This window comes from Peromyscus californicus, unplaced genomic scaffold, assembly GCF_007827085.1.
Source record: "Peromyscus californicus insignis strain IS unplaced genomic scaffold, ASM782708v3 Scaffold_20__1_contigs__length_68692818, whole genome shotgun sequence".
Taxonomy (NCBI): Eukaryota; Metazoa; Chordata; class Mammalia; order Rodentia; family Cricetidae; genus Peromyscus; species Peromyscus californicus.
In genome coordinates, this window is record NW_026294503.1 from 48,666,510 (window position 1) to 48,679,706 (window position 13,197).

Sequence of the window (13,197 nt, forward strand, 5' to 3'; positions counted from 1 at the left end):
AATGACTGAGACGGAATATTTAGATTGGGAACATTTTTGTGTGTATACTTTATCCTGCTGGGTTTCCACAGCAACACCACAGGCTGCTGCTGTTACCAATCTTGTTGCAAAAGACATGTGTCTTCAAGAGGTACGCTATCTGCTCCTGGACTCAGCTCATGGAGGTGGTGGCCACACACTGAACACCGGCTCAAGCTCCCACCCCAGATGACCTCCATGCCCTGAGAACTCATTTGATCTTGCTCTCAAGCACCGGTGGTAAACTGAGTCAAGGCATACCTGGGCACACAGGTCCGATCCCTCCTGACTCATATGGCCAGGTATGGGCATAACCAATGTCTTACTTGTGGGACCATAAACCCCTCCATCATTTCCCACTGTCTTTATGCTTAAAAAGAAGTGGTGTGTGTGTGTGTGTGTGTGTGTGTGTGTGTGTGTGTGTGTGTGTGTGTGTGTAAAGGCATGGACATACCTATACATTTTGACTTAGTACTTCACACTTGGGTGTGTGAGGGTCTATGCTCAGCATAGCAATTTCCCTCCATGGTGAAGGCAAATAGCCCACCATTCTGATAACAAGGCCATGCATGCAACCAATCGGACTTTTTAAATGTTCTTAAAGATTGCCAAAGCTAATTGCTGCTGCAGAGCTACTTTTAATAAAACTGCCTGTTTTTCAGTCAAAAGCAGCAATGACTAAAAGCTGCTAGGAGACACCAGGGGAGATGGGTGGTGACCCCTAAAACTGTGTCAGATCAGGGTATGGGACCTCTTCTCAAACATGTTATAGTTGTTTGTTTTGTTTTGTTTTTGTTTTTTGTTTTTTGTTTTTTTTTTTTTGAGACAGGGTATCATTTCATTATGTAGCCCTGGCTAGCCTGGTACTCCTTTTAGCCCAGAGCAGCCCCGAACTCACAGCATTTCTCCTGCCTCAGACTGTCAAGTGCTGGGACCACGTGTGACTCCCAAATTCTCCTTTGCAAGACCTGGCCATCAGTACAGCGCGGCCTGGCACCTGTCACTTGAGGGCAGGTTTTTCAGAAATGCCAGATGACATCCTCAATATGCTTTAGAAAACAAAACCTTCAACCAAGCAACCTCTTAACTGTAACTTGAAATGAAAATATGTGAAAATGTGAAGTCATTAATTCACTTAAAATGAATTTTGCTAAGAACACTGATTTTCTGGCTTTGGGAGTCATCCAACCGAGAAATGGTCACAGACATACCTTAGGACTGTCATCCAACGCATCCAGTAGGCAGCTGACCTTCAGGGATCCGGTGCACTCGGGGTCAAATGTCTGCTTGAGTTCATTGAACTCTGAGTCACTTAACTTTGCGACCACGCAGTTCAGAATGTGTCGCAGTTCTTCCCAAGTTATGTGTCCGTTGGGTGTCTGAGCAGGAAAGTGTAAATAAGATCAGGAATTAACAAACAACATTTTAAAAGGCAGGAAACACCATGGACATACTCAGCAATAGTAAAGCATCGGCTTCGGCCAAGCTGAGTCATGACCTAAAACAGCAGTCAACGGTCACTACACACACCACATGTGACCAGAGCAGAGGTGTGAGCCTCTGGGACGTTCTAAGGCCCTTCCTAGAACAGTTCTACCAGGCAACAAGCAGGAGACGGCCTGGAGGAATGAGGTCCTTTGGTGGAGCACAGGCCAACCCCCTCCCAAGGGTCTCCACAGCATGAAGAGCCCTCGTTCTCCCAGCCCCGCCCATTGGCTCAGAATTCCCCGGCAGGTCCGCTACCGCTTGCCAATTTACTCAGAACATCAATCAGAGGTGTTTCCAGTATCTCCAACCTCATGGGTTACACAGAGGGACAGTTGATGAGGGAGAGATCTCTGCCATGTTGCTTATAGAAAATACTAGAAGAAAAGGTAAGCACGTCCCCATGGAATTGAACTGTTGGTAAGTTAACTAAATATGAAAATTAAGAGCCTCTGTTTTCTGGGAAGGTGGGAATACAGAGCCTCTACCTCAGAGAGGGACATTCTGAGCGTCAGTCAGCAGCTGTCACTGACTGCCACAGTGTGGCATAAACGTGGTCCCAGAAGCTGAGAAGAGAGCAGAGATCTTACTTGTTGAATTCATTTTTATATGGTGTATGTGTGAATACCTGCATGTGTGTGTGTGTGTGTGTGTGTGTGTGTGTGTGTGTGCCTGGTGCCCTTGGAGGCCAGAAGAGGGTGTCAGATGTACTGGAAGAGGAGTCACAGGAAGTCGGGTGCTGGGAACTGAACCCGGGTCCTCTGAAGGAACAGCCAGTGCTCCTAAACGCTGAGCCCCTGAAATTCTTATTTTTTGTTATTATTTTCTATGTGCATGTGTGGTGTATGCACACACATGAGTGCAGATGTCCCGTGTTAAGTGTGAAGGCCAGAAAAGGTTAACAGGTGTTCTGATGTCACACTACTTTATCGAGACAGGGTCTCTCTCTGAACCTGGAGCAAGGCTGGCTGCTACAGAGCCCCAGCCACATATTGCCTCTTCTCAACAGCACTGAGTGCATGGTGCACGGCCATGGCTGGCTCTTTGCCGGGTGCTGGGGATTTAAACTAAGGTCCTCATGCTTTTACAGCAAATGTTCATACTCACATCTCCCAACTCCGGAAGTTAGGTTCTCTGAGGTACATTGAACTAACTATACTTGTTTATGGTCTGGTTTTGAATGACAGTGTTTAAACATCCAAATAGGAGTCACTGATAACTTCCTAACTTCTGATGCATGCCCAGCATTGCGTAGCCACCACCAACACCGGAACATTTGCATCCCCTCCAAACCTGCCTCCTGAACATCTGTGTTCCCCCTCACTCCCAGCATTCCCCTCCTTTTCATTCCTAATTGGTATTATATGGACATGTCACATACTACTTATCTGTGTCTGGGTTATCTTAAGGTGGAACATGACAAATAGTGTCGCTTGAAACATTTATACATGCATCTTTGGGAGGATGTGTTTCTGTTTCTCTTGGCTGATACCTAGGTATGGAATCACTGGGTCACGTGGTCCATTATTTGATCTTTAAGAAACCCATTACACTATTCTTCACAACAGCTGTACTAGTTTTCACTCCCATCAGCAGCATATGAGAACTCAATGTCTTTACATGCTTGTCAACTTGGTCCTTTTGGTTACTCTGTCCTGATGGATAAGATGTAGCCTCCCAACCATCTTTCCACTCATTGGCTACACTGAGTGTGAACTTTCCTAACTCCTGTGGTTCTTTCCAGAGAAGGGTTCAGGCTCTTACCGTGTTGATAATCAACAAGGCCTTCTTCAGGGCTGTGTAGCGCTCCTCTGAGTACTTGAATAACTTCTTGATGATATTTTCCTTACGAGACTGGTTTCTAGAGTCAGTGCTACAAAGAGGAGCAGGAGAAAACCAGGAAGGATATTGGACTTGTTCTTGGTGTAAAAAGCAAGTGCCCTACAACTCTCATAGTACTGGCTTTGCAGGGGCTCTTTCTTCAAATATACAGCGGCAGGCCTATTTGCTACTAGGTGCGGGAAGACAGAGAACTGTCCTAGAGGAGACGTGCACAGCCATCCGTCAGCTGTGCTGTCCTGCTCCCCACTGCCCCCAACCCTGAGCAACCCTAGTCAGACATCTTTCAAACCCATGAATTTGATCTCACAAAAAGGCCAGGAAGGAAACCAGAGATTGCTGACCACCAGGACCCTGGGGCAGGCAGTAAGCTGCAACACATCGGTCCCACAGCAAATGTTCATACATCTGAGGACATGCAAAGCCCCAGCCTCTGCCCTCCAGTGACTATGCCATGGCCACTTGCACCCTCAGGACTTTTTGTCCTTTCTCACCTCTAACTTTTGACCCTGAAGCTCCATCAACCATATGAGTGTTCTTGGAGGCCATGGCTATCCACTTTGAAAGCTAACGCTTCCTTGTAAATTCTCATCAGAAAGTGAGGCCCCTGTATGGTGCTCTGAATAAAAATGACCTCCGTAGGCTCATATATTCAAATGTTTGGTCCTTAGTTGGTTGAACTCTTTGGGAAGGATTAGGAGGTGTGGCCTAGTTGGAGGAGGTGTGTCCTTGTAGGTGAGCTTTGAGGTTTCAAAAAGCCCATGCCATTCCCAGTTAGCACTCTCTCTTCCTCCTACTGTGGATAAGGATGTGAGCTCTCAGCTACTGCTCCAGCACCATGCCTGCCTGCTGCCATGCTCCCCACCATGATGGTCATGGACTCTAACCCTCTGCAACCATGAGCCCCAAATAAATGCTCTTTTTTATACGTTACCTTGGTCATGGTGTTTTGTTACAGCAATTGAAAAATTAGATACCCTGTAATAAAATTCGGTTATGGGCCTTCCTTTCCTTGCTGCTCAATAGATATCTTCTATTCCCACAAGGTAGGACATGATAGTGGATGGTTCGTGTATGGGACCATTCTCACACTTGTTGGGGATTTGATTCAGTGTCTATACAGCTCTTCAATAACACACCTACTATTACCCAATGGTGGATGGTTCATGTATGGGACCCTTCTCACACTTGTTGGGGATTTGATACACTGTCTATACAGCTCTGCAACAACACACTGACTACTCCTTTGCAAAAATGTATTCTAGCTCTGTGGCTCACATGACTAACTGGAAGAGAGTGTCGTGAAAGTTAGACTGTATTAGTGTAAGCAGACACTGGGCAAGCAATCCCCATTGACTTATTGTTACAGATATCAGGCATGGTGACAGGTCCTTCTCCATTGTGGGAAGACCTCTTGCACCTCTGGTCTCCCTACCGTAGACTTCACCAGACATCATCGCCTCCTCCACCATGTCAATTAAAAATGTCCTGTGAGATTTCCAAGAGCCTCCTAGGAGGTGCACTGCCCCCACTGGAGGACTGCTGTTTTAAAGCTAGTGAAAGCCAGCAGCTGGACATGGTGGCACACATCTGTAATCCTACACAGAAAGATGATAAGTTCAAGGTCAGCCTAGGTCACACAGTGAGGCCTTGTCTCTGATTTTTTTTAAAAAAAATGCCACAAATAAATAACACTTTAATTTTATCCTGGATAGCCCTAGACAGGGTGCTACCAGACAAGAAAACTGTAGCAAAATGAAAGTGACTGCTTAAGATACATGCTCACAGCTGCCTCCTCACAGCAGGTCAGGAGGACTCTGGATACCTAGAAAGCTGAAAGCCAGGGAGGTCATTAAATATCCCTGAGTCCTCAGGGGGGACAGGCCCCAAGAAAGCAGAGTGAGAACTGACTCTGTGGTGCATTTTGCTTTGCAAAAAGGCTGAGCACTCTCAATGCACCTGACAAAATTATATATTTGTTAAAAAACAAAACAAAACAAGAAAAACAAAACCAAAAAAACAACAACACACTTTGTCTATTTTCTTCATGGCTCATGCATGGTAATCAGTAAAGTTCACACAGAAGTGACTCCTGGGAGACAAAGTCTAACTTCTCAGGTGTCATCTTAGTCCTTGATTTGTTTTATACTTCTGAGGTGCCTCTATAACTTCCAGTTGGAAGGTACAACAGACATTACCAGGGAACAAACACTGGTGCCCAAGGCAAGAGACTCCCAAGACTGCCGCACGCCAGCAGAGCAGCAGGAGAGCAGGATATCTCCCTTCCCACAAAACACACAGCAGGTGCGTGCTTGTACACAGTCTCCCGGGGACACACTTGGAGTTGAGGGACCCCTGTGGGCCGGTGCTCTGTGTGCTGGGGGAGCTTTCGAGCTCTGGGTGTGTGGCCCCACCGGTCTTACCCAGGCTCCTTTTTCTCTAGAAACTGGAACAAGAATGCCATCCCCACTGTTTAGGGATACTTTAAGCAAGAAAAGTGAATGCAAAATTATTTCTGAACTCTAAAACGCTAGGTGAAAGTTTACAATTAGTCAATGGAGACAGTTGGTCATTGAATAAATGAAAAACAAAAAAGAGTTTGCATGTTCTCTGACCCAATGCACATTGCAGTTTGGAAACTGGTTTTAAACATACCTGCTTCTCTTCTTCAGAGGAGTTGCCTTAATGACGTCCAACCCCTGCCGCTCATAAAATGTCGTTAAAAACTGCTTCCAATTGACTTTCGTGGTGGTTTTAAGTCCAAATCTGCATGAAACAAAAACAACAACAGTTTTTCCTGTAATACCACATGGATTATTATTCACTTAATACTGAGTCGAAACCAGCTACTATGAATTTATATGAAGTTTCAAATCTAAGACAAACAAAATCATTCTGTAAAATAGCACCACGGATTGATTCTTTAAAAGCAAGGGGACATCAGAGGATCTTAACACCCTGTGTCGCCACATTCCATCAGTGGTGGCAAGTTCTGAAGGGAGACACAAAGGGATTCAGTTAAAATTCTGATGTTCATGAAATACTCTTTTCGAACTCATTACTTGAAGAATTCAGTGACCTTGGTCGGCAGGATGATGGCTTTTAAAGGGCAGGTGACCTTAGCGTTGTGGCCTGTCATTATTTACTGTACATAGCAGAGAGGATGGTACAGTGGTCAGGGTAGACCTTGCAGGCTGGGGGATAGCTCAGTGGTAGGGTATTTAATTAGCATTTGCAAGGCCCTGGATTTAAACCCCAGGCCTGCAAAATAAATAGCAGTAATGATAACAAGTACAGACCTTGAGATGGAAGGGCACCCTTGCTGCATGGTCAGCCCAACACCAGCATATGAGCCTTTCCTTATAGTGGAGAAAGCCACTGACGTGCAGTAGTGGGGCACTGTGGCTAAGAAGCTATGAGCCAACACATGCATGGGGCTGCAGGAGCTGGAGAACCTGGGCTTCCAAGGGTCCTGCTCTTACCTACACCTTAGCCTGCATTGGGCATCTCCTGCCACACATCAGGATGGTGTTTATGACACTAGAGGCACCAGACTTAAGGTCTTTGCCATGGCAGCAACATAAACCGGTACACAAAGGGTTTTTTTAAATTATTTATTTTTGAGATTAATATTACATCATTTCCTCCTCGTTTCTCCCTCCAAACTTTCCCATTTACCCTTTCTTGCTCTCTCTCAAGTTCATGGCCTCATTTTTTTTTCATTAGTAGTTGTTACATGCATATACATGTATGTATATACATATACATTCCTAGATATAACCTGTCCGGTCTGTATAATGTTACTTGAATGTATGTTTTTAGGGTTGACCATTCGGTAGGGTTGACCATTGGATAGCCAGTTGGTGTGCTCTTCCCTGGGGAAGACTGTTTCTCCCACTCTTAGCACTCCTTAGTTGTCTGTAACTCTTTGTGTAGGGTTGAGACCTCGTGGGCTTTCCCCCACCCACTTTGGCATGTCTATCGTTGTCCTGGTTCAGCTCATGCTTAGGCAGTCAACGCCTGCACCTGAGGCGCTGGGAACATTGCGGAAGAGAGGGAGGAAAGACTGTAAGAGACAGAGAACTGGGGAGTTTGCTGTGAGACTGTGTCTCTGGGTAATGTCAGAAGCTATGCCCACAAAGTCTCACCGGTATGATAGCATAATTACAGCTTTAGTAAGAATAAATAACTGAAAAGCTGGTCAAAAGTGCGTTTCTAAATTGACGTGGTCCTGTGAGTCAGGGTCCCCAAATCATGGAGTTAAAGATGCCAGTGGGAAGACCCTAGAGTGAGACCAAGTACAAATCTCTGTCCCTTCCCTTGCTGGTGTAGACACCTTCGAAAAGTGGCTTCCTGTACTAACTGTCACCTGTGAAACCACAGCAGCGATGGGCAAGGAGGCTCTTAAGGGATAAAGGCGACAGATGCGGTGCAGGGTGGGTAGCACTCAAGTGTCTGATCATGCATAACCTCAGCTTCCTGTGTGGGTCAAACACTAATATCACACATCCCTCCATAGCCGGAGGACAAAGAGCCCACACAGAAACTTCACAGCCGAGATGCCAAAGCCGCACAAGGCAGGCTGCTTTGCTTTACAAATCTGCATTGAAAAACTTGAATTCTTCACTTACAGCAGTGGTTCTAACTTTCTTAATGCTGCGACCCTTTAATACAGCTCCTTACGTTGTGGTGACCCCCAACCATAAAATTATTTTCATTGCTACTTCATAATTGTAATTTTGCTACTGCTGTGAATCATAATGTAAACATCTGTGTTTTCTGATGGCCTTAGGTGACCCCTGTAAAAGGGTTGTTCAACCCCCAAAGGGGTCACAACCCACAGGTTGAGAATCACTGGCTTACATAGATGCTATTTTAAAGTACAGAAAGCAGAGGGGCTTTTGGCCTGCTGTGAGTCCGCTCTCAGCACACGGGGTAGAGCGAAAGATGCCTGCCGTGGTTCTAAAGCTGAACCAAGTGACCAGGCCTCGCTCTGGCCTTAATTTCACTCACTTCTGGGTGTTTTCTTTCATTACTGTCTGCAAAAATACCTTGAGGACCGTCACCCCTCACAGCTGTTCACTGTGTGGACAAGAGCAACCTGAAGGAGTGATTATTGTCTTTGTCCCAGAGGTTTGCAAACCTGGGCAACATCTGTGGACAGAGGGTTAAGATCAGGTGTGGCATTTGACCCCAAACCTTCACTTGTGATGAAGTGTCCACCAGTCTGTGGTCACCATGTTCTGCACGAACTACACCTAAATCTGCCATAAGGCATCTTTAGGACAAGGATGCCTGTGTTGTATTCCCATCTGCTACATCACTGTATGCAAATCAGTTTTCTGCCAACCCTACCTCCCACTGACTGACTGTGCCACCTGTGGCAGCAGGCTGGGCCTCTGGTGCAGCAATAGCTCACTGCAGAAATGCCATCATCACCAGACACTGGACAACTGGTGCCTGTCTCCACCATAAATATTCCAAACGAGAGTGAGGCTGGCTGGTCATAAAGGGTAGGGATGTGGGGGGAGGGCTACTGGTTGGCTTGAGACAGGGAGATCCAGCCCTCACTAAGAGCCTCTGTTCAAAGTTAAAAACTTCTGAGAATGTTAGTTGCATGTTGAAGCTATGATCTATGTGCATGTGCACACACCCATACCCACCCCCACCCACCCACCCACCCCCACACACACACACCTTGATGTGATCCGTTTTGTGCTCTTCAAACAATTTGAACTGTGGGGGACAAGCCATCAGTCACTTGAATGGCTGTTGTCAGATCTCTTCCTGTGCCTGGCTGCCCCAAGTGGGAGCTCTGGCTAACCAGACCCTGGAAAAACAACTAGACTGCCTCCAGAAGAGCCAGCTGTTCAAACTCGTCCACTGTCGCTCTGAGGGACACTTCAGGCCAGCACTGGAACTGACGCCCTGGCTCCTGCTCCAGACAGACACAATGGCATCAGCCATCCAAAGCTCTGTGCAGGGTAACAGGTCTCCAGGAATGCTCCAGGCCCGCAGCTCCAGTGTGGACTGATGAGACACCCGGCCTCATGAACTAAGCGGCTACCAAGTTCTTGGCTTCTTTGGTGTAAGACAGCCATTGCTGGATTACCCAGACCACATGATGCAAGCCGCTCTAATAATCCCTTTTAACAGATAGCCGTTTCGTTCTAGCTCCCTTAGAGAACGCTGCGTAAGTCATCAATATTACATATTTTCATGTCAAGGTGTGCTGTTTTAAAAGACTGATGCAGAAAAGCCACACAGTGGCCATACTCTACACAGAACAGAACTTGACAAAACTCAACACACTCAGTAGGAATAGAAAAGAAATTCCTTATAAACCAACGAGGACATCTACGGAAAGCCTGTGCCTGTCCTGATGTGCACAGGATTAGGAGCCGGGGAGAAGGATGACAGAGAGGAAACCTGCCTCAGCCAGTGCAAGGAGGCAGGAGAGAGATAAGATGCACAGGGACTGGGATGGTGGAAGACACAGAGAGACGGTCAGGACTCGTGACCGTCAGACTAAGATAACATCAGGCGTCTGTAACAAAACTCTAGACCAGTAAGTCAGTGGACTCACTAAACACACACTGTTCAGATTTAATGAACATTTTTACTTGTATTTGTGTGGGAGAAACAACAGCTCAGTGGTTAAGAGCACTGACTGCTCTGACAGAGGACCCGGGTTCAATTCCCAGCACCTACATGGGGGCTCACAATCATACGTAGCTCCAGTTCCAGGGCATCCGGTACCCTCTTCTGGTCTCCATGAACATCAGGTACACATGTGGTGCACAGACATACAGGGAGGCCAAATGCCCATCAGCATAAAATAAAATAATAATAATAATTTAAAATCACTTGAATTTCTAATTATTAGCTACAAATAGTTGGCATTATAATTTTTTTTTTCTTTTTGAGACAAGAGTCTCACTTTGTAGCCCAGGCTGGCCTGGAACTCACAGAAATCTATCTGCCTCTGCCTCCCAAATGCTGGGATTAAAGGCATGCACCACCACATCCAGAAATTAATTTTTAAAAATTCTATGTTTAATTTTTTTTAAAATTCTGGAGAGATGGCTCGGCTGTTAAGAGTGCTGGCCACTCTTTCAGAGAGCTCAAGTCTGGTTCCCAGCACCCACATCGGGAGGCTCACAACCACTTCTAACTCCAGCCCCAGGGGTCACATGCCTTCTTCTAGCCTCCAAAGGCACTGGACCAATGGGCACACACCTACCCCCCACACATACACATCATTAAGAGGAAATCTTTTTAAAAACACCAACGCAATTGTATTGGTGTGTGTGTGTGTGTGTGTGTGTGTGTGTGTGTGTGTGTGTGTGGTAGCGGTGGTGGGAGAGGGTGGCTGATTACAAAGGGCAAGAGTAAAAGCCGCAGTTGTCTGTCTCAACCGAGGGAGCAATCCCACAACGCACCCTTGCCTAAACCCATCAAACTACACAGTGGAGAACGGAATAGAAGTTAGACTTCACTAGAGCTAGGGGAAAGGGGGTGAACACAGAAAGTGAACAACGTTCATGAGCACACTTAAAAAGGAGCCACATAAATATTTTTAACAGAAAACAATGGGCTGACAAAAGGGCTCAGGGGGAAAAGGCGCTTGCTGCCTGATGGTCCAGGTTCAATCTCTGGAATGGAAGGAGAGAACCGATACCTTCAAGTTGCCCTATGACCTACACACACACACACACACACACACACACACACACACACACACACACACACTCACACTGAGAGGGGGGGACAACATCAGGAGATGAAAAACAGGCAAATCAAAACACGAGGCTATGCTGCTGACTATCAATTAGCAAGAATTCCAAAGCCCTGTGTTAAACGCCTGCCAGGATGCTCCTGAGCCTCCCCTGCAAGAATAAATTAACACCTTTCTGCGGTGCATTTTAGCAGTATGTAATATAAACCTTAAAATGGTTCAAGCCCTTTGACTTGAGGGATGACAAGATGCATTTCAGCTTCTTAAATAGAATGAAAATGCTTCTGATGCAATATTCTGTGAGAAAACAGACCGTAATTATACCTCAGATGTTTCCGGCTAAGAATACATGTGAGTATGTATAGATGAGTGCGTGTACTCACAGGTTCTGAAATGGAGTAGAAGACGTACTAGCAACAGCTATCTCTGGCTGCATGAGCAGTGGCTACCACTAGCTATTATGAGCCCAGGTAATCTACTTTTTCCTCTACGGTTTCCTCGTCTCCCTGTTTGGAACACGCATGGCTCTATAATTAACACGAATAAACACAGCTTTCAGAAACAGAACATGCTTTCCCTAGGATTTCCACGGAGAGCACTATTAACCCAAGTCACAAAGAGACAGTCATCCTCCACACGGGGCTGTGGATCAAACCCTGGGTCTTGAACATACAGACAGTGGGCCATATTCCTGAAGCTGACTTTTGTCCTCTCTCAGGTACTCGTAGATTCTTTACTGCTCCAGGCAACCCCTGCTCTGGACCCTGAGGTGAGAGCCAACACCCTGCTCCCTGGTTTCCCTTCCCTTGGGATCAGAGTGGAGACTTAGGACAGCAGATGCATCCACCATGCAGAGGAAGAAACACCGGACGCATCACACTGCTCAGAGTTGCTTGGCTGGACAGCGGCGACTGTCAAAGGTGTCAGCAAACAGTGGCAAGAACAGACTGGTCACGTGGGTCCGGGCTCCTGAGGGCTTCACTAGGAGGACAGGAGCAGGAGTTCCGTGCAGAATCCAGCACATGTACAGCAGTGATGGGAACAGGAGGAAGCCAGCAAAAGGAGAGGCCAGAACCGCCATGGCTGACACTGTCCCCTCTCTGGTGCCTAAAGCTTCGACCTTGTCCCACTTCCCCTCTCCAGTCACTGTCACCCTTTGGGCGGCCTTGTCTGTGCCCCCTGCCTGTGAAACCAGCCACAGAGCCTGGGAGCTGGGGGGGGGGTCTACACCTGTGCTGCTGGCCTTGACTCTGCTTCCTCGGAGTCTCTCAACAGCAATACCGTAATGAGTATCACACGTTCTCTCTCCCGCCTTCAACTCCACTGCACTCCCTCCTACATACGGCAAACCTGGAAGGCCCTTCCCTCCACAGAGAGTCCAGGGTGACTGGTGTCCTAGGTGTACACAGGGCCTTCTGCCTGGCCCTCTAGCTTCTCAGCTCTGTGCTCTCAAGCCGAGTGCATGTGGCCCATCCATGGGTAGTCCTCTGGCTCCCACCAGGTTTTCTGATACCTGGGCATGAGCTGAGAGGCAACCACAGTATGTATTGCTTGGCTTCATTGTCAAGACAGAGACCATGTTTCTTTGGGCTCCTGCTGCTGTGAGTTGAAGGAGTCACCACACACCACTGAATGATCAGATGCTTCATAAATATGAGGATTTGTGGCCATAAAAAAGTGCCCATAGGGTGCTTAGGTAAGACCAAAGGACAGCCAGGTATGCTTGGCTCTGGAGATCTACACAGAAAGCCCCAGGCAGAGTGAATAGATGCTGGAGTTGACCCTTTTATGTAGGAATGTGTGGCCTTTGCCTGAGACACAAACACAGCCTAGCACTCAGACCCAGAGTTCCTGGATCAAGGATGCCTCGGATACCCATGAAAAGCAAGCTTGCAAGACAGCCAAGACTACAACTGAGTTTCCTCCCAGCCTTGTCCAGATGCTCCAGGGCATCTCATTCAAGCCAAGCAGGTCTCTCCACCATGGACCAAGGTGATTGCACTAAGAAAAGACACTCCAAGCAGCTGGGGTGTCAACAAACAGGGCTCTGATGGATGATGACCGTGGAAAGCCACAGAACCAGCCAGGATGATGACCGTGGAAAGCCACAGAACCAG

General features: G+C 47.0%; 1 protein-coding gene across 6 annotated transcripts in view; it reads right to left on the minus strand.

Annotated features, from left to right (window-relative positions):
- Nucleotides 1–13,197, minus strand: part of Efcab6 (EF-hand calcium binding domain 6) — a 198,538-nt gene that overhangs the window by 83,504 nt on the left and 101,837 nt on the right. For all 6 annotated transcript variants that reach the window (XM_052748505.1, XM_052748503.1, XM_052748501.1 and 3 more), the window contains 3 exons: nucleotides 5,998–6,108; nucleotides 3,268–3,376; nucleotides 1,230–1,397 (listed from right to left, as the gene is read on the minus strand). In XM_052748505.1, the coding sequence (XP_052604465.1) occupies nucleotides 1,230–1,397; nucleotides 3,268–3,376; nucleotides 5,998–6,108 (388 nt within the window). The remainder of the gene's footprint in view (nucleotides 1–1,229; nucleotides 1,398–3,267; nucleotides 3,377–5,997; nucleotides 6,109–13,197) is intronic.